The 26,480-nt window shown below is 35.3% G+C and overlaps 2 protein-coding genes across 5 annotated transcripts in view; one reads left to right on the forward strand and one right to left on the reverse strand.

Annotated features, from left to right (window-relative positions):
- The first annotated feature begins 4,900 nt into the window (after positions 1–4,900).
- LOC107216678 (ras association domain-containing protein 4) lies at positions 4,901–10,689 on the forward strand. Of its 2 annotated transcripts, none has more exons than XM_015653937.2 (10): positions 4,901–5,115; positions 5,478–5,572; positions 5,657–5,787; positions 6,769–6,844; positions 6,932–7,072; positions 7,147–7,326; positions 7,470–7,973; positions 8,094–8,376; positions 8,452–8,671; positions 8,816–10,689. In XM_015653937.2, the coding sequence occupies exons 1-10, from the start codon at positions 5,076–5,078 to the stop codon at positions 8,874–8,876; spliced, it is 1,731 nt and encodes a 576-aa protein (XP_015509423.1). In that variant the 5' UTR covers positions 4,901–5,075; the 3' UTR covers positions 8,877–10,689. The 2 variants fall into 2 exon arrangements, with proteins under 2 accessions (XP_015509423.1, XP_046595064.1); XM_046739108.1 differs by lacking the exon at positions 4,901–5,115 and adding an exon at positions 5,204–5,357.
- Positions 10,690–18,245: 7,556 nt separating this feature from the next.
- The window catches only part of LOC107226367 (protein bric-a-brac 1), an 80,363-nt gene continuing 72,128 nt past the window's right edge, over positions 18,246–26,480 (reverse strand). For 2 of the 3 annotated variants that reach the window (XM_046739106.1, XM_046739104.1), the window contains exon 4: positions 24,368–25,484. In XM_046739106.1, coding sequence (XP_046595062.1) covers positions 24,471–25,484 — 1,014 coding nt within the window. In that variant the 3' untranslated portion in view covers positions 24,368–24,470. Of the gene's footprint in view, positions 18,253–24,361; positions 25,485–26,480 lie in introns of those variants that run through there. The other variant, XM_046739105.1, reaches the window with a different exon arrangement.

Here is a 26,480-nt window from a genome sequence, read left to right on the forward strand (position 1 = left end):
CGACCACCGCCAACCACCTCGAGTTATACCTCGAATGCTAATAAATATTTTCAGGATGAGAACAAATCAAAAATACCGTGCAAGGTTTAATATAATTTTTTTATCGACATATTTGACCAAAAAGATTATGAGAAGATTGTAAAGTTATAGAAATTTTATTAGCGCACCGACAGCTACTGAATTTGGGCTTGCGCGAAAAACGATTTGAAATAATTTATTGTAAAGATGACAAGTTTGAAAAAGATTAGATGAAATATAATTGCAATCGCCATCGAATATTATAAAATTGTTAAAATCACCGAGCAGAAATCCTCGTCCCTCTCCTCCTGAATCACCGTGATTACCCGCAACCACCCCTAACCGCCCCCAACGACCACCGCCAACCACCTCGAGTTATACCTCGAATGCTAATAAATATTTTCAGGATGAGAACAAATCAAAAATACCGTGCAAGGTTTAATATAATTTTTTTATCGACATATTTGACCAAAAAGATTATGAGAAGATTGTAAAGTTATAGAAATTTTATTAGCGCACCGACAGCTACTGAATTTGGGCTTGCGCGAAAAACGATTTGAAATAATTTATTGTAAAGATGACAAGTTTGAAAAAGATTAGATGAAATATAATTGCAATCGCCATCGAATATTATAAAATTGTTAAAATCACCGAGCAGAAATCCTCGTCCCTCTCCTCCTGAATCACCGCGATTACCCGCAACCACCCCTAACCGCCCCCAACGACCACCGCCAACCACCTCGAGTTATACCTCGAATGCTAATAAATATTTTCAGGATGAGAACAAATCAAAAATACCGTGCAAGGTTTAATATAATTTTTTTATCGACATATTTGACCAAAAAGATTATGAGAAGATTGTAAAGTTATAGAAATTTTATTAGCGCACCGACAGCTACTGAATTTGGGCTTGCGCGAAAAACGAATTGAAATAATTTATTGTAAACATGAACCAGGAACCACGGAGCGCTTATCCTGGAAGTCGAGAAATTTTATTAGCGGACTGACAGCTACTGAATTTCGGCTTGCGCGAAAAACGAATTGAAATAATTTATTGTAAACAGGAACCACGGAGCGCTTATCCTGGAAGTCGAGTTTCACCGCGTAGCGGACTCGAAGCGTGGGATCCGGGAGGTTGAGAACCCGGTACTCGAAATACGTAGCGGACCCGAAGCGCGGGATCCGAGAGGTTGAGAACCCGGTACTCGAAATTTGCGGAGCGCGACTCTCAACCGTCCGCTCTACTGCGCGGTTGTTACCAGACTGAGGAACTCGGCTAGCCGATTCTAGATTGGTGACGTCGCTTTCCGAACATCCGAAAATTCAAACTTTGGTTTCGAACTGTAATACTAGGTATGATGATGTATGATGTATGATGTACGATGTATGATGTGTGATGTATGATGATATGATATGATGTATAATGAGTTTAGTTTTCACATTTCATACAAGAAATACGCACTTTATCTCTCCTGCCGATTCCAGACTCAAGCGGCCAGGCCCTTCGATGGTCAGCCGTTGACTGAAGATATATCCTTCAGTTAACGGGTCAGCTGATAACGCTGCCGTTCTGCGACAGTTGGATGATGAAAAATTTCGCTCGTATCTTTCAAATGTGTGTTAAAATACACTCGAAGTGTTAAGAAGCTTCGTTCTTTCTTTCCCTATCACCTTTTTAGGTCTTTAAATCACTACGCAGCGTTAAATACTGTCTCATATACGAAGCATCCATTTCATCTCGTTAAAAATTAGCGCATCCGTGATGTATTACAGTTACTCTGAATTTTTTTCCATCCGAATACTTTTCGAAAAATAAATTCTGCTCCTCCACCCAACGCAGATACTTCACTTGCGACCAGCTAAAACAGCGTTTCGATTCTATGCCTATGAAAATTCAAGATCGAAAGAGCAAATGAAAAGTTGTTGGAATAATTATGAATACTAATGTTATGGAATACATCGAGTGCGCGTCGAATAAAATCCCATTTCGAAATGAATAATTCTTCTCTTTTCATATCATAGCTAATCCAGTAATATAGGTAAATAGGATGGTTGGAGGTGGTCGGCGCTGGCGGAAGGTGATAGGGGGTGGTCGAAAGTGGCCATTGATGGTCGGTGGTGGCAGGGGGAGGTAGGAGGTGTTCGAAAATGGTAGGACATTTCATAAGTTAAAGTCGACGATGATCCGGTGCATCAATTTTATCGTTACAGATTTTCCTTTCCCATGAGGCATAGAGTATTCAACAACGATAATGCAGTCCTTAAAATTCATCATTCATCTCCGTCTGGAAAGCTAATTCGCAAGGCGTGGTATTCTAGATATGTCAAAACTAAGCTAGCGGCACGTGTTTGCATTATTAGAAAAATTTCCGTACTCTGCATACACTGTTTCTAATCTTTTGCTACATTTGGTTTAATCCCCATGCTTCCACAGCACGAATAGTCGGAAATGTTTTTGATTATCCATTATAAAATAAGAGAAGTAACAAAGCTTAAATTTATTGTTAAAGCTTCAATGAATACATCAAACTGCGGTCGAATTCATTTATTATTTGCACATGACCTCTGTACATTTGATAAATTATTTCTAAATACATTGAAACATATGTATTGATAATTAAATATCATGCAATGGGCTGTGTAAACTATAAACTATAATTTCTATCAAATAGCTGCTTTTATGTCAACAGGGCTTTGAGACTCAGTTAAGTTGGATCTAGATTTTTGCCATCGTATGTAGGACATTGGGTTACAAGAACAAATGCGAATTACGAAGAACTCCGTATTAGAGATAAGGATATTTTAGTTCAAGTATACCTATACACAGAAATCCGTATGTGAATATACTAAAACCTCTGTGTATACCACTCTGTATATGTATATGTATATACGCATGCATAAGTATACATATACGCTTGTCCTGGAAGTCGAATTTCATCAGGTAGCGTACCTGCTCCGCAGAAACTACGGAGCACTTATCCTGGAAGTCGAGTTTCACCAGGTAGCGGACCTGGAGCATAGAAACTATGGAGGGCTTGTCCTGAAACTCGAGTTGCACCAGGAAGCGGACTCGGAGCGCAGGACCCAGGAGGTAGAGAACCCGGTACTCGAAATCTGCGGAGCGCGATTTTCACACGTCCGCTCTACTGCGCGGTTGTTTCCACACTGAGGAATTCGGCTAGCTGATTTTAGCTCGATGACGTCAAGAGAAAAAAAATTTTGAGTGACGTCACTTTCTGAACATCCTAACATCCAAACTTTTGTTTCGAACTTCAATACCATGTACGAAGTATGATGTATGATGTACGATGATATGATATGATGTAGAATGATTTTAGTTTTCACATTTCAAACAAGAAATACGCACTTCATCTTTCGTGCCGATTCCAGACTCATGCGGCTAGGCCTTTCGATGGTCAGCCGTTGACTAAAGATATATTCTTCAGTTAACGGGGGTGCTAATAACGCTGTCGTTCCGCGACAGTTGAATGATAAAAATTGTTGCTCGTACCTCTCAAATGTGTGTTAAAATACACTCAAAGTTTTAAAAAGCTTCGTTCTATCTCTCCCTATAAAAAAAAAGTCTTTTACAATCACCTTTTTAGGTTTTTAAATCAGGACACTGCGTTAAATACTGTCTCATATACGGAGCATCTCGATCAAAATTAGCGCATCCGTGATCTATTACAGTTACTCTGAATTTTTTTCTACACGAACACTTTTCGAGAAACAATTCTGCTGATCTACCCTACATAGATATCTCACTTGCGACTAGCTAAAACAGCGTTTCAATTCTATGCCTAGAAAATTCAAGATCGAGAGAGCAAATGATAAGTTGTTGGAGTAATTATGAATATCACTGTTATGGGATACATCGAGCGCGTGTCGAATAGAATAATTTTTTTATTTTAATATTGTAGACGTATTATTGTAGATAATCTAGTTTGTCTCGTGGAAAATTATAAAATTTATAGTATGCATCACGTATGAATCGTAAATGGATCATATACCTATATTAATATCGTACATGGACCGCATATACATATGTATTTTTTGGTCTCTGCATGATTATTACATCTGATCTATTGTTATTTATGATCCATGTATACATTCCTCTCTCAGGTACCTATACTTTAATTAAATCACTGTTTTGCTACGAATTTTGGAAGAAATTTATTCTCATTATTAACTTCTTGTATCGCCGGCTTGGGTTTACCATTGGGAAGACTGTGTTACTCGGAAGGTGAATGCAGCCAGCATCATGTCGAAATCGGTAACTCTGATGTTCTGCAATAAGTTCTCAACTCTACCGTTGGACCATCTCAGGGGACGCAAGCGCACAACGATTTTCGTTTTTCACACCAAAGCCCATCAGGGCAACAGTCTATATTCTTCAGTCAACACCCGACGAAAACTGGTCACAAAAATTTAACCAGGGATATCCGTCTTTATATTCTTCAGTCAATGGATCAGCGTGCACAAAATGTGTACGGATGAATTTTCGAAAAGCATAAGCATCAAATTCCAACCGTTCTTTAAAGAATAAACTTTCCAACTCAATAACAAATGCTACCTCAACCTTTCCGAGTCACTACCTCAATTATTTAAGATTCTAACCTCGAAAATTCGTACAAAGTATACCGCCAACAGAAATAGTTTGACAATTGAAACTCGGGATCATGGAGACTTACTCTAGTCTCCATGCTCGGGATGGCCAGCCTGAATGAAGAGCCGACAAGACTCGCGCAAGCGCAGTTGATTTTCAACTTTCAAGAGATTTTCTCGGTATACTCACCTGGTTGCGTCGACTTCAGTGGCGTTGACTGAAGATATCGTCCACGGATATTTAATGAGAAATGGCTGCGCGTGGGCCGCGCAGCATTCGAGTTGCGTGCGCATGCGCAAATGGGAGGACAACAGTGCAGTGACGTACCGCGTGTCATTTCAGATGCAGGCTCGACTCTGGTCTGTATGTAATTTTGTAAACAAAATGCAGTAAAATATCAGTGGTATATCTTGATGAACAATTTTTACCGTTGTTAACTGCGATTATCAACATGTGGAAGTGTCACAAATGTGGAAAACCTGTCTACTTCGGTAAATATACACATAAAAAATGCAAACGCGAATATTCACCAGTTTTTTTTATTTTTTTTTTTTATTTCTTACACTCTGTCACTTGAGTAGACAAACTCCAGAGTTTCGTTTCCTCACTCTTTCCACATCTATAAGTCATAGAGTATGAAGAAAAGAAACATAACAAACCTGATTTCACACATTTTTCTGGTAGTTTGTAAATATTCTTCTGATGCACAGCAGGGTCTCATTTACAATTCAAGGTAGTAAGTGGCAGGTCATTGCACTTTGTTTTAGGTTATGTCTATTCCATATAGTGATGAGGATTGTTTTTTTCCTTAGTTTTTTCTTCTCTTTTCTTTTCATATTGTATGATCTTCCAGCCGAGCGGAAACAATCTTTGGGTTACGACTGGCATCCAGAATGTTTACGGTGCGAAGAATGTGGCAAACGATTAAATCCTGGACAGCATGCTGAGGTGACAATAAGTTTTTCATGCTGGAATATTTGCAGTTGAACAAAAAAATATCCTCATTACGTTCCCGTTCTTTCTGCATTTCAGCATAAAGGAGTTCCTTACTGTCATGTACCCTGTTACGGGGCTCTCTTTGGGCCCCAGTTATTCGGACACGGCACAAGAGTGGAATCTCATACAAGCTTTGGGAAGAAAGAATCTCGATCAACGTTGCCCAGGTAAAATATACTCTGTTAAGCGATTCTAGATTAGAGTCTCAAATTATAAAATTATTCCATTTTTATTTGAATAAAAAACTTTGTTGAGATGGAGTTAATTAAGAGCAGAAAGCTTTAGAATTCACGAAGAAACTCCAAGTGTTTTGAAATGAAAACTTTTTTCATGTGTTAAAAGGGAATTTGATATGAAACAAGTCAGCAAAGAACATAAGTGTATGATAAAAAATCTTCAGAATGACAGTATTAATCATTTTGAAGTTAGTAACATTATGGTAACAATTTAGCCTGCTTAGGAAAACCATTATTTCGCAAATTTTAAATTGTCTGTAATTCACTGTACTACTGAGCAAGATATGCTGGTGTTTTGAAAATTTAACTCCTTTAAAGTTATTGCAAAATTGCAAAACAGATAATTTTTTTCTATGTTTCATTCCAATAATAACATTATTAATTTCAATTTCATTGATATTATGAGTTGTGTGTCTGCTCATGGAATATTTGGGTAAAACAATTGAAACAAAGTATTTAGATATTCGCAGATGTATAATTTGAGTAAACTTACCATTAATTCACACTGTGTGATTGACTCGAAGAATTTTTATCTTATGCCAATTGTATGATAAATTTCACATCATAGAATACGTTTTCCTGTAACGGCTTAACGCAATTGTGAAAGATACAGTTTAGAAAAAACGAAAAAAAAATTCAGTCTGTGAATAAAAATAATTCTATAGTAGTATTCCTCTGAAAGCGACTAGAGATTATAAATGATGTAGATTGTACTTGTTTCTTGAGAAATTAAAGTTTCATGGACTTTTTACTCATACCATTACTTGTCCTTTTTGTTTTGTAGATTGTCATGTGATAAGCTGAGTTCTGTATGTTTTTTTTTTTCTGAATGTGGGAAACCGCAATCCACATTAATCAATAAATTGTATTATGATTTTTCCTTGTATCTAAATAGTTCATTTTCACATTTAGGTCTCATTTAGAATCAAAGTTGAAGTTGTTCAATCAGTATTATGAGGGTAAAAGTGGTGGGATCAGAAGTCGTGAGGTTTGTGAAAATTCTTTGAATACACATTTTTTTTTTCCTACCTTCGTAAGTATGCCAAAACAGATGATTGATTCTTTTTCAACTCAGGTAAATGGCAGATTAATACTGGAAGGTGCACTGAGAATTCATTGGGGAGTTCGAGGCGTTATCCACCTTAAAGAAGATGATGATCAGCGCACAGTTGTCACTGCAAGAAATCGAAATTCTTGTAGACAGAGTGTTTCAGAGGTCTGAAAAATGTATAAAAGTAATCCAGAATAACCAAAACTAAATCAAAAATTAACGTTTGAGTTCTTTTTCAGGATGGAGGAGATGACGACCAAGTAGATGCCACGTCGAAGGATAGCTCCCCACCTGAGACTGAAACTGAAAGTGAACCAAACTCAGTTCCAGTATCTCCCGATCACCCGAAAAGTCTTACACTTCCGATGAAACTCGACGTCAAAAATATGGAGTGGGATGAACTAGATGAACTTCTTCAGGTATTAAATATCTCGTAATTATAAGCGTGAATTAGAGATAAATCTTGACCGTAAAAAGAATGCTTTTGACCCATGAAATGTATAATATACGTAATACAAAAATGTGTTTACCGACTAAACGCATGTACTCACTCGATTTTCAGGTGGAGAGGAAGGTAGAGGAGGGCAACAAGCTGTATCAAACTATGCCAGTTGGCTTGCCATCAATTAGCTCTCAACCCGGTGCAGATTCGTCTGAGGTGAAAGTTCACTCTACCGTTGAAGGACATGTAGAAAATGTTGAATCGAGTAATCTGTCTCAACAAGCTGTGAAACATATCGTCGACAATGACAGCAGTATAACCAGCACACCAACGCATAGTATGGATAGTTCATCTAGTACAGACACGCCAAACTATCAAGGAACACCGAACAGAAATGGGACCCTTCGTCGTGTCGAGTACTTTGATAGTTTAGAGAAGAATATGGGTGCCAGTAACAGAACTTTGAGCAATGATGATAGCTGGATCGAAAAGGGTTTGAATCGTTCGATGTCCGGTCCTGATTGCTTGCAGAGACATCGCACGGACAGTGACACTGATTCAGTGAATTCTCTTCATTTTCGCGACGACGATAACATGACAATGTCGACCGACAGTGGGTTGGAAGTGAGTATCTTTCAAAAGGCTTACTCCTACTTGCGAGCAATTTAATTGATAGGAATATAGATGGAGATAAGATACGATCGACCGGTCAACAGAGCCAATGAATTCTTGAGTATTTTTCAGCTGGACGGAGTTGTTTTGCGGCGTAAGCCGGGATCGACTGCCATAAGACGTCGACCAGGTGGAAGACGTCAGTCACGTAGTCGGTTAAGGAGGCGATGTTCAATCAATGGTCACTTCTACAATCGAGAAACGAGTTTTTTTACGCCACCGCATGGATCACAAATGTCTGTTTGGGTGACAAGTCTGGTTAGCACTCAAGAGGTTATAAATTTGATGCTCGACAAGTACAAAGTGGACGCTAAACCGGGCAATTTTGCACTATTCGTCGTTCGTGACAACGGCGGTAAGGGATAAAAAATACCTGTTCACGAATTATTACACATTTGGCAAACCCATATCGTGAAATACAAAATTTCAGAACAGCGAAGATTGAGGGACGACGAATATCCGCTGGAAACGAGGGTGGTACTGGGACCCCATGAGACCGTTGCTCGGCTCTTTCTTGTCGATCGTTTCTCAACTCCGGAAATCAGTTCCGACGTCGCGCAGTTTTTGAATCTCTCCGCCGCTGAGTGTTCAGGCATTTTACAACGGTATCATTATGAAGAGGACCGCCAAATAGCTCTCCTGAAAGAAAAGTGAGCATATTTGCGTTGCCCCGAAAATCAAACTCTTTTCGTCTAATATTTAAATCAAGGATGAGTACCGAGTACAATGTCGTTGTACTTAAAAATTAAGAAATCAGAAATAGTTCATATTGTTCACTTGCTTATCTTTTTCAGATACAAAGAAATGAGACGGAGAATAATGCAACGAATGGACGAGCTAAAAGTTCGACTGTAATGGGATCTGAAACATGATAAGTATTGTAATGATCAAATAACTCAATTGAAGAGAAATTTATATGAATAGTTTGTAGGTTTTTTAATTTCATCAAGGATTATACCTTGGGCATAAGCCATGTTGGTTACCTTGTGCTCATGTTTCAAAAATTATTCAATCTTTTTAATACATACCCACTAATATTATTATTAATATTATTGTTACTATTGCCAGTTTCGTCGACTTGTAAATTTCGAAAACGTTCCATGCAATTGGATACTTTATATATCTAAACTATCGAACAGTATTTAGTTCATAGATAATATTGTCTGTTTTAATTTTTTACTCGTATTCTCTATTTGTCCGTTATATGAGATTTGCATCACTATATACCAGTGAACCGATCAATAGCTGATACACTTTACGCTTCCGCTGTTAGGTTGGTGCGTAGATTTTTAAACTAATTTTAATGGATTTTCTCAATTCCACCCCTGTAGCGGACTTATTTAATAATAATTTTTGTTTATTTGATTTTTTACACGCTACTCATGAAAATGATCGTAGAAAATCAATTGAACATTAGGTAGCTCTATTGAATTAAGAATATGTATATTAAGATAAGAAAATGACAAAAAAAAAAAAACATGAAACAAAAAATGACAGCTGTTATATGAAGTTGCCAAGAGCCGAATGTCGTATTTAATTTTCATTTTAAGATTCGAACAATTCCTGTTAAAATTTGATAACAGTCTTTTAAGGCGCAGACAATTACTCTAAATTTTATATACAGAGTTTGTTTATATGCATGTGGGAAAACATTTACAAAATTCTAGAGAATTCCTTATCTAACCGAATCTTAATAATTTGAATTGGAACCTGATGCGTTTGTTCTAAATTAGCTGTGATCGATTGTGGATAATTATACTTACATTATTCGAAACCCTGTAGACTGTACGTAATCTCAATTATATGAACATTCTGGACGTGGTGTGAATGAATGCCTTTCGTCATTTGGTGCTTTTCCTGCCTACATTCTTCGGCTTGCAACCGAGAAATGGTTGAAATTAAACCGTTATTAAGACTTTCTTGCAAATACAGTCTATGAGTTGCCTGACGATTGTTTAACTACAGTCTTAAATCTTGTGCAACGAGACATATTACTCGCGAAGCTGCTTGCTTAAAAACTTTGCTAGAAGACATTCTGATTGCTCGTTATCTATAAATCTTGTAGCATGTAGCGATGACTCATTGTGGCATTTCAAAATGTTGCGACAATGCAGTTTCTTCCCTAGATATTCGTTTTATGTCCTCACGATATGCAGACATATATTTTGAGCAAAAATTGCGAGAATTTACACAACATATAGTTATACGTATGATACCTAATTTTTATAAGAATTTTTCTGTATAGACCAACTTCTTCTGAAATTTTCTCAAATTGTGATCTAGAGTATGGGTGTGCGTGCATTTGATTGTGATTGTGATTGTGTAGCTTTGATTTAAATTTGAGTAAAAATATTTCCTTGATCTAACTAGCCCAATTTTGTACAATGATATCTATACCAATTCTTTCCTCCTAATTTTCGGCTAACATTAATTATTGGCAAGTAGTATTAAATTTCTTTACATTTCATGACAAAATAGTTAAATAGTGTATATTTAACACGGTACCATGACTTTCTTTTAACGAATTACGTTTCAGTACTATATGTAGATAAACGTAATTGGCATTAATAAAAATATCAATAAATTGTAATATAATTATATCACGGACAATATTGTACGTCTATATAAGTTGAAAAGAAGTGTAATAAAGTAATGCATTTGCCACTCATCTATATAGTTTCAATGTGAGACCCAAAATTTTTTCAGTTGTTATTCAACAATCACATTATCGCAACGGTCGCTATACAGTAGAAGAAAAAATCGACGATCTCCTGAACCGGTGTCACATTTTCGTACTATGGCATAGTTTTAAACGATAACGTAAGGATGCTGAAATACCTTTGAATATCTGCAGTCAATACTGTGCCCAGACCGATGGTTTCTTCAGTATTGTGCAAGCCGCCAGCAGTCCATTTTGTTGCACAAATTTACTACACAAAAAGCGAATTTTATCCTTTAAAAATGTACAGTTCGGGTTGAGAGTAATTAGGACGATACGAGAACTTGCGTAGTTGGACAGAATGTATTTATTTATTTATTTATTTATGTATTTATTCATTTATCGTAGGAGATGAGTAGGTAGAGTAAAAGTAGATCAATGCAATGTTATGAGTGAGATAGTAATCGCCATATACAATCAGTTGCTAGGAACGAATATACCCACAACACCAAGGAGCAAACTGCGTTTGCTCGCAAACACGACACTGACTCACATGTTTAAAACGTTACGAGATGATAATAGTAAACAATCAATTATCCTTAGATATTACTTAATACGTGGTTTATGCTTAGGTATCCGCAGACTTCATTGTATACTCGAACCATTACATTATTATAGTATTACACGTGTAGTATAAATCTCACGAAAATTCCCTCCTCAGCCTTGCACGGTACATAGAACGCAGTCTAAACTCTTATCACATCACAGTCCTGCACTATAATTTAACGTGCAATATACGCTTCAACTACCAAGGCAGTTATTTCAATGCTGTATAATCTGCATTACTAGACGAATAAATTTACATACGATATATAGATGTAAGAGATAATAACGACACACTTAGTAATTATAATGTATATATATGTATATATATATATGTGTGTGTGTGTGTGTGCGTGCGCGTACGATCACGATTCGAATTACTATCAAAAATTGTATCGGCTACTTATCGATTGAATTAAATGAAAATGATATTACAATTTATACTATCGATTAAAGCGTCGCGGCGTTCGTTTGTTGGGTTTTTTTTTTCTTTTTCTTTTTTTTTTTTTTTACCTTTTAAATATCTTTTTAAAACGTGTAGAAAAATAGTTTATTATCAAAATTAAACATACGGTATATGATGTATAATATTATTGTATAATTATAATTGAACTTCAATTCAAAATTAAGAAATTAGCCTTGATTTTTTTTTTTTTTTTTTGCTGTTATTTCGCTTCTTCGTTTTTCTTGATTTTATTCTGTTTCTTTTTTTTTTTTTTTTTTATACTCTTTAGTTTGTGTAAATTTATCACCAATCGGAGATTAATCATAATTGTATCGTAACAATACCTTTGAGCGTGAGAGAGGAATATTCATGTTATAAGACGTTGCGTTTGGTGAAGCGAAAAAAACTAAAAAAAAATTTAAAAAAAAAAACAATATAATACTCGCTCTTACGTAATTCATAATACAACAAATACACAATCAGATATCACTAATATATTGACGTTGAATAACTGTATAACTATAACAACAATTGAGGAAATCTCAAATACAGCATTGAATATGTGTACCGTGACAGCATCGCGATGATCGCATGCATTTCCTTGTGCGATACATGCCTTTACATACACGGGTACAATCAATTTTCACGGGGGTAACATATCGTATTTCTAATATACAGTGTTACATTTAACGAGTTTACAGAAAAATCACACGCCTTTTATACGCCTATAAATAACCATATACATAATTGTACACACCATATAATATGTAGGGTGAATTTTGGGCAAGAGATCTTGTCTGCGGTTATCAAATCAACATCTCAATTGTTTTTAATCGGTAATCACTATCGGAAGTTATGTTAATTCGCTGAAGATATTTTTACGCTCTATGAATTTTATAACACAATGCAAGCCAAGGCAATAGAAATATTTGCCGAGTTTCGTCTGTACGAGCATAAAAATGTTGAAAACAAAAATCGTAAGTAATGTCGTTTAAAACCAATAATTACGGCTCCAGACGTTTCGGTTTCTTTCGTCTTATTCAAATTGATGCAACCCACGATACCAACGATTAGACGATCGTAAAAGTCTTTCACCTTCGTTTCGTTGAATTATCTTTCCCAATTAGTCTTCAATTTCCTTCTACAATTTCTATTAACACGCTGCGAATCCAGCTATCACAATAAGCCGAGTTATTAACTGCAGCCTCTGCCTACAATGCAAATTCTTCGGCACATCGCTCGTATAATTTAATATAACAAAGTTGTAAGTATGCATCCTCGCCTGTATCACATTATGCCTAATATAATGAAAAATACACAATTATAAAGAATTCGTCGATGACGTAATTTTCGTTATTTCTTTTCGAAAATCCATCGTATCAAAGGAAAATCCACAAATTATTCCATGGAGGATGATAATGATAATCAACGTTAATTTCACACATTGTGTGGAAAAATAATCGAAACTCACTGTTTCAATCCGTGGGGGCATTATTGAGTTAATCGTTGTGCCGTATTATCCAAGTATATTATAAATATCGTTATTTATATATACGACTATTTATGGCTCAATGCACAATATTTTAATGCAGCGACGATAATTTGGTAATTTGAGTTATAACAAGATCGTTTATTAACTGTCCAATTTGAATTATACCGCACGTCAGTGCCAATGACCAACTGCTTAAGATACGTACCATCCATACATGTATGTCTATGTACATTCATAATATAGATTGTAGATGTTCGTTCGATTTATACTGTATGTATGTACGTAATACTCGAATTACCAATAATCTCATGTATACAACACTGAATAGCAGCAACTAAATAGCATTGTTCGTTTTAAAATTCGATGTGTGTTTGTTATCAACAATTAACAATTAAATTTGAATTAGAAAAATAACATATTATTATATATATATATATTTATCGTAGACAACAATCGGTTATGTATAATTGTATATTATTGTAAGTAATGTATAATGTATATGACTTACTGGTGCGATAATTCGTTTAATATTATATCATATTTACTCTCGTTAAGATTGGATTTTTTTTTTTTATTTTTAATTTTTATTTTTATTTTTTATTTTTCGTTTTTTCAATTCTTTCTCATTTTTGATAGCGCTAATTACAGATTAACGTATTGCGGTAAAATGCTGCGTTGAAATATACCGTTTGAAACAAATTGTAGGCGCAATGTTTTTAAACAAGCTCGAATAATTCTTCATTAAATCATCGTTTCCATGTTTTTGTGGTAAATGTGCTTTTTTTTTTCACCTTTCAAATTCTTTGATAGCACGTATCTATCTATCTAGATCTTTTCCGCAATCTTTCCTCTGAAAGTGATGCTGAATTTTTCACACTTCTCTGTGTAATTTTTGGGTATTTTTTATTTATTTATTTATTTATTTATTTTTTTTCTCGTTTTGTATTTCTGCGCTTACTTTGATAGATTTTGAATCGTACGCGACTCAAGCATCGCGGATTGTAATATCAAAGGTACAGAAACGGATTCGGTGTGATAATATCGCGTGATTGTTACATTGCATGGAAATAAATCATTCATTTTACGCAGCATCTTACCGCACAGAGTAACTTGGAGCAATAGTTGAGTGTATGTACTATTTAATGTACGGATTCGTGTGTCGGTATGTATATAATATTGTGGACAGATCTGAGATAGCATTGTTGTTCAATTTCAATTAGGTGAAATTATTCCCCTCACCGCGTTACAGTTAATTAATTAACAGCTAACATGTATAATCTATTGCAAAATCTATAACGTCTAAGGTTGCACAATAGACATTGATAATAATATAATATAATGTTATATAATATAATATAATTTATATATATATATATACATACATATATATATATATGTATATAATAATATTTATGTTACAGTTACATTGCTCATTGTCAATTATTCAATTATCACATTTAGTACACGTTGAAAAATATTTCTAACATCCATATTCAGATATATGTATACATAATATAATATATATAATGTAAATAAATTTATATACATGTACGATGAGTAGTTTAATAATATTGTATTACGACGTAATGTCATTTGCTTTATACTCGTATTACTTATATGTGATTCGATTATACATGTATGCAAACATATACGCTAGACTGGTTAAAAACAAAACGACTGTTTTTTCAATGTTACATGTTCAACAGTTGCAGGAAGAGGAAATAAGACGCTTGTTATAATTTATGCTTATTATCTTAATATTAATATTTAGTGTTTCCTGATTAGATAGTGATTTTCCATTTTCTCTTCGATTAACGTGACAAAATAATTTTAGTTATTCATGAATTTTGTCGCTGAGTAACGAGACAACGTACGTAAATATGCGATATAGATTTTTGCAGGGAATTTAATGCTTCACAAAAAAGTTCTCTTACAATTTTTTGATAATTAAAGTCTTTGAAAAGTTATTCAAGGATAAAGTTGAAATCGTATGAAAATTCAATGTTTTCGCGATTAACAGCGAAAATACCAAAGTTGTAACAAAATATTGTGAGTTTCTTTTTTGTGAAGCATTCCAACCGCTACAAAATCATGTCATTCAATTAATTTTCAGTTTGAGCGAATTTATTTTTTGCTAAAAAAAAAAGGTACATTTAAAATGAAATTAATTGTCACGTTCGTAATGTCAATAATTAGCGAAAATACTCGGAGTACCAAAAATTATTAATACATTTTCTTTCACCATATCGATTGGTTTAAATATAAATTTTCGCTGTTAATCCCTTTTCACGTGATTTCAACTTGAATCCTGAATAACAGTTTGAAACAGTTTAGTTGTCAAAAAATTATAAGAGACTTTTTTTTTTAGAACATTAAATTCCCTGCAAAAATGAGTATAGAGTAATATATTTATGTACATTGCCTCGTTACTGAGCTACAAAATTCAATAATAACTAGAATTATTTTCCCATCTTAATTGAATGGAAATTGGAAAATTGCGTTCAGGGAACCATTAAATATTAATATTAAGAGCATAAATTACAACAAGCGTCTTATTTGCTATTCCTACAACTATTAAACATGTGAAATTAAAAAGAAAAAAAAAAAAAACACCTTCGATTTTTTCAACCAGTCTAATTATACACAATATATATATATATATTTCTCGACTTATTCGTTGACGCGTGTTTTCATACATGTGTATAATTTATACAATGTGTGGGTATAATCATATGATGGTAATATTGTTAAAAATAAACATGGTTATAATCACAATTAGTAGTAAACAATGATAGTACAGCCACAGAGATTTTTGTCGACAGAGTGATTGCAGTATTCATCGTTAACGTATATATATATATATATATATATATACCTAACAATCTGACGAGTCGTTGTATGTGTTTGTTTACATTATGTATATATTACATAAAATTAAAAGTTTCACGGTAACAATATTTGGCGTTGTTTCTATGCAGTGGGTAAATATCACCACATCGATATAAATATAAATTTTTCCCGCAAGGAACTATATATTGTATATATATGTATAATATATGTATTACATGCGTCTATTATACCGTATTATTACCAACTGCAAACTGCACGTGATCAGGTACGAAAAGTCTGCACGTTTTACTTTTTCTCTCTTTTTCTTTTTTTTTTTTCTTCTTTTACTTAGTCTTCTTTCATTAAATTAAATCACTTTCGCGCATTGTTATATTCGGTATATAAACACAGGTTTAAGATGTGCTTTCACTATATTTATACGCAGTTATATTTATACTTTACATAATAGTTGAATATATATGCATATGTAATTATGTATACATATAATATATCGTTTTCCTGCAATCACACTGTTTTGATCTACGTACGTAATATCGATAGATCGATCATGACCAATCGGTTGTAATAATAATTGTAATAATAAATTATTATTATTATTATTATTATTATTATTCACAGATAGGTAAAGTTTAGTTATTAAATCTGTATATATATATATGTATAGTGTAATATATATTCGTGTTACGTATTAAATCCTACATAATGTATAACAATTGAATAGACACCGAAGAAGACATCGAGACGAAATCGAGATTAGAGAAAAGGGGGAGAAATTCCATCGATCTAGTAAGAATAATGTATACTACATGGTATATATATATATATATATATATATATATATATATATATATATATATATATATATATATATATATATATATGTATGTATATACGTATATACCTGTTGTTCGTGTAGACTATTACACAATAAACGTTACAATTATATGTAAAACATATAGTTTACCTGCGGTCTACCTACACAATAATCAAGCTACATATATTAGGGGTTTTTCAGGTTGAGAATAATTTTTACAAGGCTCGCTACCTTCCAAACACGTTGTCTCTAATATTTCGTTAGCTACAATTATATAGCAGTAGTGGTAGTAGTATTATTAATAATAGTAATAATAATGTTTCTACCCTACGTATTACGTACCTTAAAATTAACAACGTTCCGCACGGACGGACCGACGGATATCCGAGGATTGAGCAAACAGCTATGTAACGTATTTATTGCATGAAACGCGTAAACGGCCCTATCATCTACTCTATTAACGTATTACATATGTATATATATATCCACAAATACGTCTTCGATATACAAACGTTATTGTGGTATTTTGCCGGGGACGGACGTTGCTTTAGGCTGCAACGTGCACAGCGAGCTTGTCTTTCGATATTCTTTTACTACTGCGGCAGTAGGATGTTGTTATTTTCACGTACGATAGTTTAATCGTGATCCAGAGAATTGGCGAAACTTTAAATTTACGGAAGATGAGGGAAGTTAATCAACCGTGGATCAATCGGTCTGCAAATTTTTTACCTGGAATGTGCAAAAAAAAAAAAAAAAAGAAAAAAAAAAGGCAATCACGTTGGACCGAGGTTCTGTTTAGCTGGTTTCGATCATTCAATTAGTTCATAGTTGCAAAAAGTAAACTTATTTTTTTTTCAATATTTCTTCAAGTTTCTTGAACAATCTTGACCATTATTTTCAAATCACATTTTAGGCCTCATTTGCACTTTGTCATATGGCGTTGACACTGTGCGTATTTAGATTAATTCGAAAAATTTATCGGAGTTGAGATGATTTTACAAGTCGAGATTTCAATCCATACACGTTCTCGAACCTTCATATTACAGTCATTGTATTTCAGCGTTGCAATACGAAACATGTGAGATTCTATCAACGTATATCTGAGAACGGAAAAAGAAGCGTGACTAAGCAATATGGCGCTGAGAAGAGTGATCAGCTGATCGTTTACGGTAAATTGTACGAAAACTGAGGTAAATAAAACCTTGTGTAAGCTTCCAGACTCTCATTTTGCCACCCGAAATCTATACGGGGAAAGAAATCCGGTAAATAATAACTTTTAAAATTAAATACGACGCGGCCATATTTTCGATGTCGATAATCGCGCGTCGATTATCCTGTAATCTAGGTTTTGATCATTCTACGACGATCCTCGATGTACTCGACGCTTTATATTCGAACTTACTCCTTGTGAAATAAAATATCGAATCTATCGTGACGAGTTTAAAATTAATGCACGGTAAGTGTCGCGTATGCAGTATATTATCCAATAAAAAGTCGACGTGTGAAATCTGGTCGCTTCGTCCCTATAATTGGCTGGAACAGAAAACCGCATGAATCCAAGCTGTAATCACAGAGCCGCTCCTACTTGTCGCTTGTTATCATAACCATAATATAATACCTAGCGTATGTTATACAGGAAAAAGCGTAAGACTATAAGTTTAATAACAATTTACCTCGCAGACGTAATTTTTATATACTATAACAGGTATATTCGACCTGAACCGAAATGCCGAGTAAATCGTTCCTAACGGAAGATCATAAATCTTCGGCAAACTGTCCTCACAAAACATTAGAATGAAATAAATCTTGACACGTTTTTTAAACAGACTATACCACGTATGATCTTATCTTCGATTATCCATAAAGTATCAGATACGCGCACACGTTAATAATTATCATATATGGACACACGGTGATCATTGCAATCAAGATTATTTGAAACACAACAAAACTACAGGCACGTCTCACCGTCAGAATTTACGTTATTTTAAACACTTCAAGACATTGTTGAAAACCTGTTATGGGAAAACAAATTTTTCCAATTTGAAATTCGTTATTCTTGGCGTTGAAAATAATCACCCTGTGTTGTATCTGCGCGCGCATATTGCATATATTACAGATATTACATTTTTTCTTCTCCATTTTCTCCAGCGCCTTCTTCTTCGTTTATAATAATCTTTTTGTATATATGTATCATAATCGTACTATATATATATATATATATTATTATATATAGTAAATATTGAATAACACATAATTACGATTACATTGAATAATTATATCAGTTAATTATTTCTTACGCGTATATCACATCTGATCATTCAGTCAATGTAGGAAGACCCTCTCGCTCTGCAGCCCTGCGCCAACCTCAACAAGGTAGATCATTTTATCGTAATTATCTCTTGCGCTATTTTCCCTATACATCTTTATACCAATTGTCTTCTCTATTTGAATTTTTATTTATTTTATTTTTTTTTCTTTCTTTCTAATTTAATTTCTCTTTAAATTTCACTAATTTCTTTGTTTCTTTTTTTTTTTCACTCATATTTCAGCACCTGAATCGAATTTTACTTCGAGTATAATTATCTACGATTCGCAAATTTTCGTCCCTCTATCTCTTTACTTTTACGGTTAATAATCGTGATTTTTAGGGTTGTATTTTTTTTTTTTACCTTCGATTTGTTTCGTTTTGTTTTTTTTTTTGTTCTTTTCGTTTGTTTTTTTTTTTTTTTTTGCTTTTAAACTCTTACAGCCGCAGTTCGTTCTTATACATATGCTCTAAAGAGACACAATTTTTTTTTTTTTTTGTTTTTTGGTAAAAACCTTAAATCACCATCAAATATTCATATAGTACATCTAATTATATATTACTTACGGTATAAATATAGGAACATTCATTAAATATATATATATACATATAATGTGTGTGTATGTGTGTAAATATATTGTTGGATAAATCATTATTTATATATTTTTATATTACTTGGTGTTGTATTTTATGTAAGATGTAGATTTATATTATTATACATATATCGCACACGCATATATACATATATATATATATATATATATATATATATATATATAAACATTATCATATATATGCGTATGTGCGTGTGAGTATGAGTATTTTGGAAATTCCAAGCGTTTTCACCTAGCTTCGGACCTTCGCCTGCGTTCCCAAACTTGTGGTAATTTAATTGAGAATATGATAAATATTTCTCTTTTTCGTTCATATCATTCACCGTAAATTTTATATCTTTCAGCTACTTCGAAAAATCTGAAAGAAGTGCGTTCAATTCTATGCAGAATTATAAAATTCTTAAGATAGTGCAGAAAGTTATTTGTACCATTACAACTTCATTTATTTTTTTTACGTTTTTAAGATCAGTTTTGAAAACTCGAAGCTACTACAGATAATTTAAGATAGAATCTTTGACATTTTGACCAAAAGGTTCGGTAATTTTTTGTAGATAAATTTACAACGATAAATGGAGTCGTAACGAGTAAATAATTCGTGACTTCCAAGCTTACTTTTTTCAACCTCTTGAAGTTTTTGAAATTTTGCATAAAGCCGACTGCAATTTTGTTCAGTTTTCTAAAAGTGGCTTGAAAATTTAAGGTTTAATATTCAAAGCTTTCATCTTCGGAACGATGCGTGGCATCGGAAAAGGAAAATACATGCGGTTGTACTATTTGAAAGCACAGTCATATGCTAAAGTTCTGACAAAATTGGAAATAGCGATCGTCCAAAGCTGGATGAAAACTCGTAAAATTCCCCATATAGTTTCAACCGTCATTTTGAATGCCCGTGTCTTCCCTGACGTCTGGTTTTGAGGCTTTTCATTACTCTAGTCAGATACTTATTTCGTTTCTTCGTTACATAGACTCAGCAATGAGGCTTGCTGAATATCGGTCAAATTCATCACTTAATGAAATTGACGTTGTGGAATTACATCGATCGCTGAATCTTTAAAAAAAAAAAACAATCAAAATGGCCACAAACAACCAAAGAGATAGATGCAGAGAAAACAAAGATAAATCATTCTAATCCGATGTCGAAAATGACACATTTTAATTTAATTTAAATATCGAACCGAAATAAACAAAGTTTGGGTAAAAAATGTTTCACGGAGCTTCGCTATCTTCAATTTTTGGATTTAAACGTTGAATGTGAAGTGGAAATTCCAAAAATGAGAAAAAATAAAATGTTTCTGTAAACATATTATCACGAAATATGAATAATTTTATTTCTCGGATAAATATCCGCCATATTGGGTTCACCGTTTTAAATTTCGTATCAGCAGCCCAGCCGTCAGGGAATAAAATCTCCGTCCATTCACAACCAACGTATTTGCCGGACGGTAAGACAGACAGATCATACACATAGGTATAGACGAACAGTTAGACACGTTCGATCCGGACGTATAGTAGTAAAGTAAAAAAACAATCGATTCCATTATAATTCACCAAACGAATAGGAAGAGAGGTCACCGAGATAAGTCATACTAATCTGATGTCAAAAATCATATTTTTTTTCTAAATTTAAATATTGTATATTGTATATACTGATATATATATATACCGAGAGAATCTCTTGAAACTTGAAAATCAACCGCGCATGCGTCAAATAATTCAATCTCATTGGTCGGCCAAATCTTCCCGCAGCGATATTCTTGTCTGCGATGCAGGCGGGCCAACGTACTAAAAATTTGTACGTTTGAATTTTCAAAGAGCATAAGCGTTGAATTCCGACCGTTAGTTGAATAATCGACTTTCCGACCCGATAACAAATGCTGCCCAAACCTTTCCGAGTCACTGCCTCGATTATTTGAGATTCTAACCTCGAAAATTCGTATCAACTGCATCGCCGTCAGAAACAGTTTGGCAGCTGAAAACTCGGGATGGCCAGCCTGCGCGAACAGCCGATAAAACTCGCGCATGCGCGGTTCATTTTCAATTTTCAAGAGATTGTCCCGGTACAGCTATAACAAAACGAAACGAAACAAAAAATTATTTTATAATTTTTCTATTCATCGTTCGTCATTCCTTATGTGTAAATATACATGTATATCATATATAATATATACATATATACATATATACATATACTTTTCCAGTATTATGTATTCGTTGCATCGCACCATCAATCAGTGAACCAATCATGAATCATATTACGACGTAAGATTCATCATATACCTATGTTTATTTACTGCAATATGTATATACGTATAGGTATATTGTGTGTATATGATGTTTAATGTATTTTATAGTAGTTTCATAATATGAATCGCTCGACATATTATGTTTATACGTTTAACCGACAACGGACCAATTACTGTTATCATTATTATTATTATTAGTATTATTATTATTATTATTATTTGCTTACCTTTGCAACTTCTAGATTAAATCTAAATTGTTACACCGGAGCACCAGGCTAGCCTTTATGTTTATGTATCTGGAGGGAACCTGAAAATACGATCGACGAGATTTTCAATATTTGGCACGCAGATGCTTTCGATTTGGAGGGTTGGCTGCCTGGATGCTTCATGAGCCGGACAATCTCACCAGTAGAATAGCACCCATATTCAACTTGTCATTATGATTATTATAATGATTAATTGTTATTAAAATTATTGGTAATATTATTATTCGTTATTCATTATTCATTATTATTATCATTATTATGACGCTTTGAAAATTTACTCAAATTTATATTCATCGTTACAGAACGTTTTTTTTTTTTTTTATTTTTCTTACTTTTCGTTTCGTTATTATTCTCAACGTCAAGAAAAAAGGAGAAATTGATCAAGAAAAAAAGAGGATACAACAAGGTGGAACACGACTCCCAGGATTACGGCGCGAAAATTGAATCTATAACTACTTTTATTATTGTACCTGTGTGATTACGCGCTTTACACATCAACGAACGAAAGGATATTGTCTGCAATCAATATACCTGCTGCAATTAATGACGATTGAAATTAAGGAAATAGATTAAATATATGGATGAAAGAATTCCGCCAGTTCGACGTACGGTTTAATTAACGCTACTTAACGCAAAGTGTTCGAAATATTTGTTGGAAATAATGAAAAACAAACTTACCCCTTCGGAAGTGAGTCGAAGATCGGATTATTGCTAAGATATTAAAAGGGGACTCGAGTCTCAAAGGCACCGGCACACACCGTCTGGGAGTCGTGCATTATCACGGGAAAGGATCCCGTACGTAACTGTAGAACGATTTTTTTACTCTGAGTATAATTAAAACTTTTCTGTACGTGTGTGTGTATGTGTGAGTGTAATTTAATCGAGAGATATAAGAAGAAAAGATCAATGCTCACTCCGTTTTCCCAGTATGTGAGGTTTATTACAGCATTATACTGAAACGAGTTGAAATGGTTCTAAAGACGATTGAAAGTCGTGACCATTGGCCGATCGTTAAAGTTTTATGAAAATCTACACGATTCTCAAAGTAATTGAAAAATTGAATTCAGTTTTTTTTTTTTTTTTTTTTGTTCTTAACTCCCACTTATTTTTTTACCGTATAAATTTCATTCCAAAGCTTGTTTCCGATCGAGATAATCATTCAAGCCGCACGTTATTTTTTGTTTCACATTTACGTGATAGGTACGCGATAATTCGTTGTATATTGTCGATGATTTGAACAGGTTTAGAAGAATAATAGTGATATTGAAATTCGTTACAGTTAGGTACAAATTTCGAATAGTTTCAGTCAATTTCGGTTTCCATGGTAATTGAATCGCATGAGATTTGCGGCAGAATACGGATATTAAATTGCGAAATACACTCGAAATAAAAGATTTGCACGGTGATTTGCAATCTGACTATACGGTACAGTTTTTGGATAAATATTTCCATTTATAGCAATACCGAAAGTGCCGAATGTAATGCATTGAATCTTTCCTCTTTATATATCCGGTCCGATTTGGAAGAATATTTATGGAATATAAATCACACACATAAATTGGCTGTTTTATGATTACTACAGAGATTCGGAACGTTTTTTTTTTTTTTCTTTCATCGAGGAAAAAAATATCGATACTAATGGATTGAAGAAGAAAATAACTTAAAAAAAAAAACTAAAAACAAATGTTGGCCATTGTTTCGCTCGACGCATTCTCTATACGTTCTTTGGTAAATCCTTATCACAAATTATTCTCACTAGCATATTGTAAAAATCTTCATTCTCTTTCTTCTTCGTCGTACGCTTATTTACCACCTCCAGAGACACACTCGTCAATATAACATTCATTGACTATTGGCATACTCGGAGAAGAGAACATCAACGTCGACTAATTTTTCAATCCTTTCTATAAATATAATCACAATGCGAAATCCGATCAACGCGTACCAACAGCAGTTCGCGAACGCGATGCCACACCATCCCCCTTATTCCAGAGGAAAGCCTCCGATTGTAAAAAAAAAAAAAAGAAAAAAGAAAAGTAAAACAACTTCCGTCCTGAGGATCGTAAATGAAAAATCGATCAACTACCGCGCGGTGTGGATGAAAAAAAGGAGCGGACCATGCGATTCGCAGATTGAAAAGACACCCTCGAAGCGTTTAACGCTGATGGATGTGGGTGGTGAGGTGCTTCGATAGGTAATCAGCCCTTGCGAAGCACTTGCCGCACATTTCACAGTGGTAGGGTCGTTCGCCGGTGTGGATGCGAAGGTGTCTTGTGAGGTCGCTCTTTCCGCCGAAGGCTCGCCCGCAAAATAGACAAACGAAGGGCCTTTCGCCCGTGTGCTTGCGGACGTGGAGCTTAAGGTTCTCCTTCGACCTTACGCACTTGCCGCAAAACGGACATGCGAACCGGCGCTCCCGTCTCTCGGAATCGTGGCCTCTGAGGAGGCCCAGCATCGTGTCCGCGGGCTCACCGCGTTCTTCGTCCTGCAGCCCGGCGTCCTCGGTCTCTCCAACTTCGCTGCCCCCGCCGCCCCTGGGACCGACGGCGACGTCGACGTCGACCGGAGCCCCGGGCTCCTGGAGGCTCTCCTGGACGCTGGTGGTCTCGGAGGTCGTTTCCTCCCTGGGAGCCTCGGGTGAGGCAACCTGAACGCGATCCTCGGCGTCCGGGAGGCTCGGTTCGCTGGTCGTCTCCATCTGGGACGGCTCTCCGGTGCTCGAAACTTGGTCACTACGCTCCGCGGGCCCCGGCTGCAGGGACTCGGGGACCCGGTGGAGGCGTTCCAAGGCGTGGTTCAGTCGGTGCTTCTTGAAGGACTTGAGGTACCGGAATTGCATGCCGCATACGTCGCAGGTGAAGAGTTTGTCCGCTGGGAGGCGCGCGCGGTGGTTCTGCTCACGGTGCTTCACGTACGCCGATCTGTATCGGTAACGTTGGCCGCACTGCTCGCAGGTGAACGGTTTGTCGTCGGAAGGGTGGCCCGCGTGCTGCAGCAACGCGTGACGCTCCAATAGCCACGCGGATGGAAACGCCGCCAGGCAGACGCCGCACCGACGCGCCAGGCTTGCCAACCCACCGGACGGAAACAGCGAGCCGTGGGCGGCGCTCGACGACCTCTCCATCAACGCGCCCCATCCTCCGACCTCCAAACCCAGGGCCAGTGATACCTGTTGGAAAAAGACAACGGTCAGGTTGGACGTTGCGGCGCGACGTGGAACCACAATTGGAGAAAAAAATCTATAGTGTCGAGCAGGGTGGCTCCTCGGAAGGTCATTTTTGAATTTCGACCCGTTCGCCCTCCAAATCGATGCCAGATGATTCAAAAATAATTCCATCATTTTTTCGGATTTTCTTCAACCCTTTTAGAAGCACATCAAATCTACCCCACGAATTTGGATGAAATTTGATATAGAGGGGTTTCTTACGTCGCTGATTACGAATTTGAACTCGAAATTACAAAATTTGAAATGGTGAGACCAACATGGCAATATCGAGTGACTTTTGGAGTTTTGGTCTATCATATTGGATCCACCACTTCGAATTTTCAAATTTTTACCTTTAGATTCGTAAATAGCGACCAAAAAAACCTTTCTGTCGGTACCATATTTCATCTGAATCCGTTGGGCAGATTTGATGTGCCCCTGAAAGGGTCGAGTGGGGAAATCTACGTTCTTCCGGGCACGGAATAGATTTGAGATAAAAATCTGAAAAAATAAGGGAATTATTTTTGAATTGTTTGGAGCTGATTTTGGGGGCGAGCTAGTCGAAATTCAAAAATGACCTATTCAAGGACCACCCTATTGTCAACTGAATTTGCCAACGGCGGACGCTACATAAGAAATTCAATCACTGAAGATAATAATTTGTTCATCTAGTTATCGTCAGTTTATCATTTAATCAATCGTATACTGTAACACAAGTGCGATTCTTTCAAGTAGAAATTCGAAAATATGGTAACGATCTCGAGTCTACGGTGGGAGAAAAAACCTGTTGTAAATACAGTACATTATGTAACAAGGGAATGATCGACATTTATTCTTGTGTTACATATAGGACTTTATTCCGGACTCAATTCTGGTCGCATTATTGATTTAAAAGGGATTTTCTTTTATGTATAAGTGTGATCTACCGGTCTAAAAACTAAAATATTATCGAAAGTTTAT

The sequence above is a fragment of the Neodiprion lecontei genome, chromosome 4 (genome assembly GCF_021901455.1).
Source record: "Neodiprion lecontei isolate iyNeoLeco1 chromosome 4, iyNeoLeco1.1, whole genome shotgun sequence".
NCBI classification, from domain to species: Eukaryota; Metazoa; Arthropoda; class Insecta; order Hymenoptera; family Diprionidae; genus Neodiprion; species Neodiprion lecontei.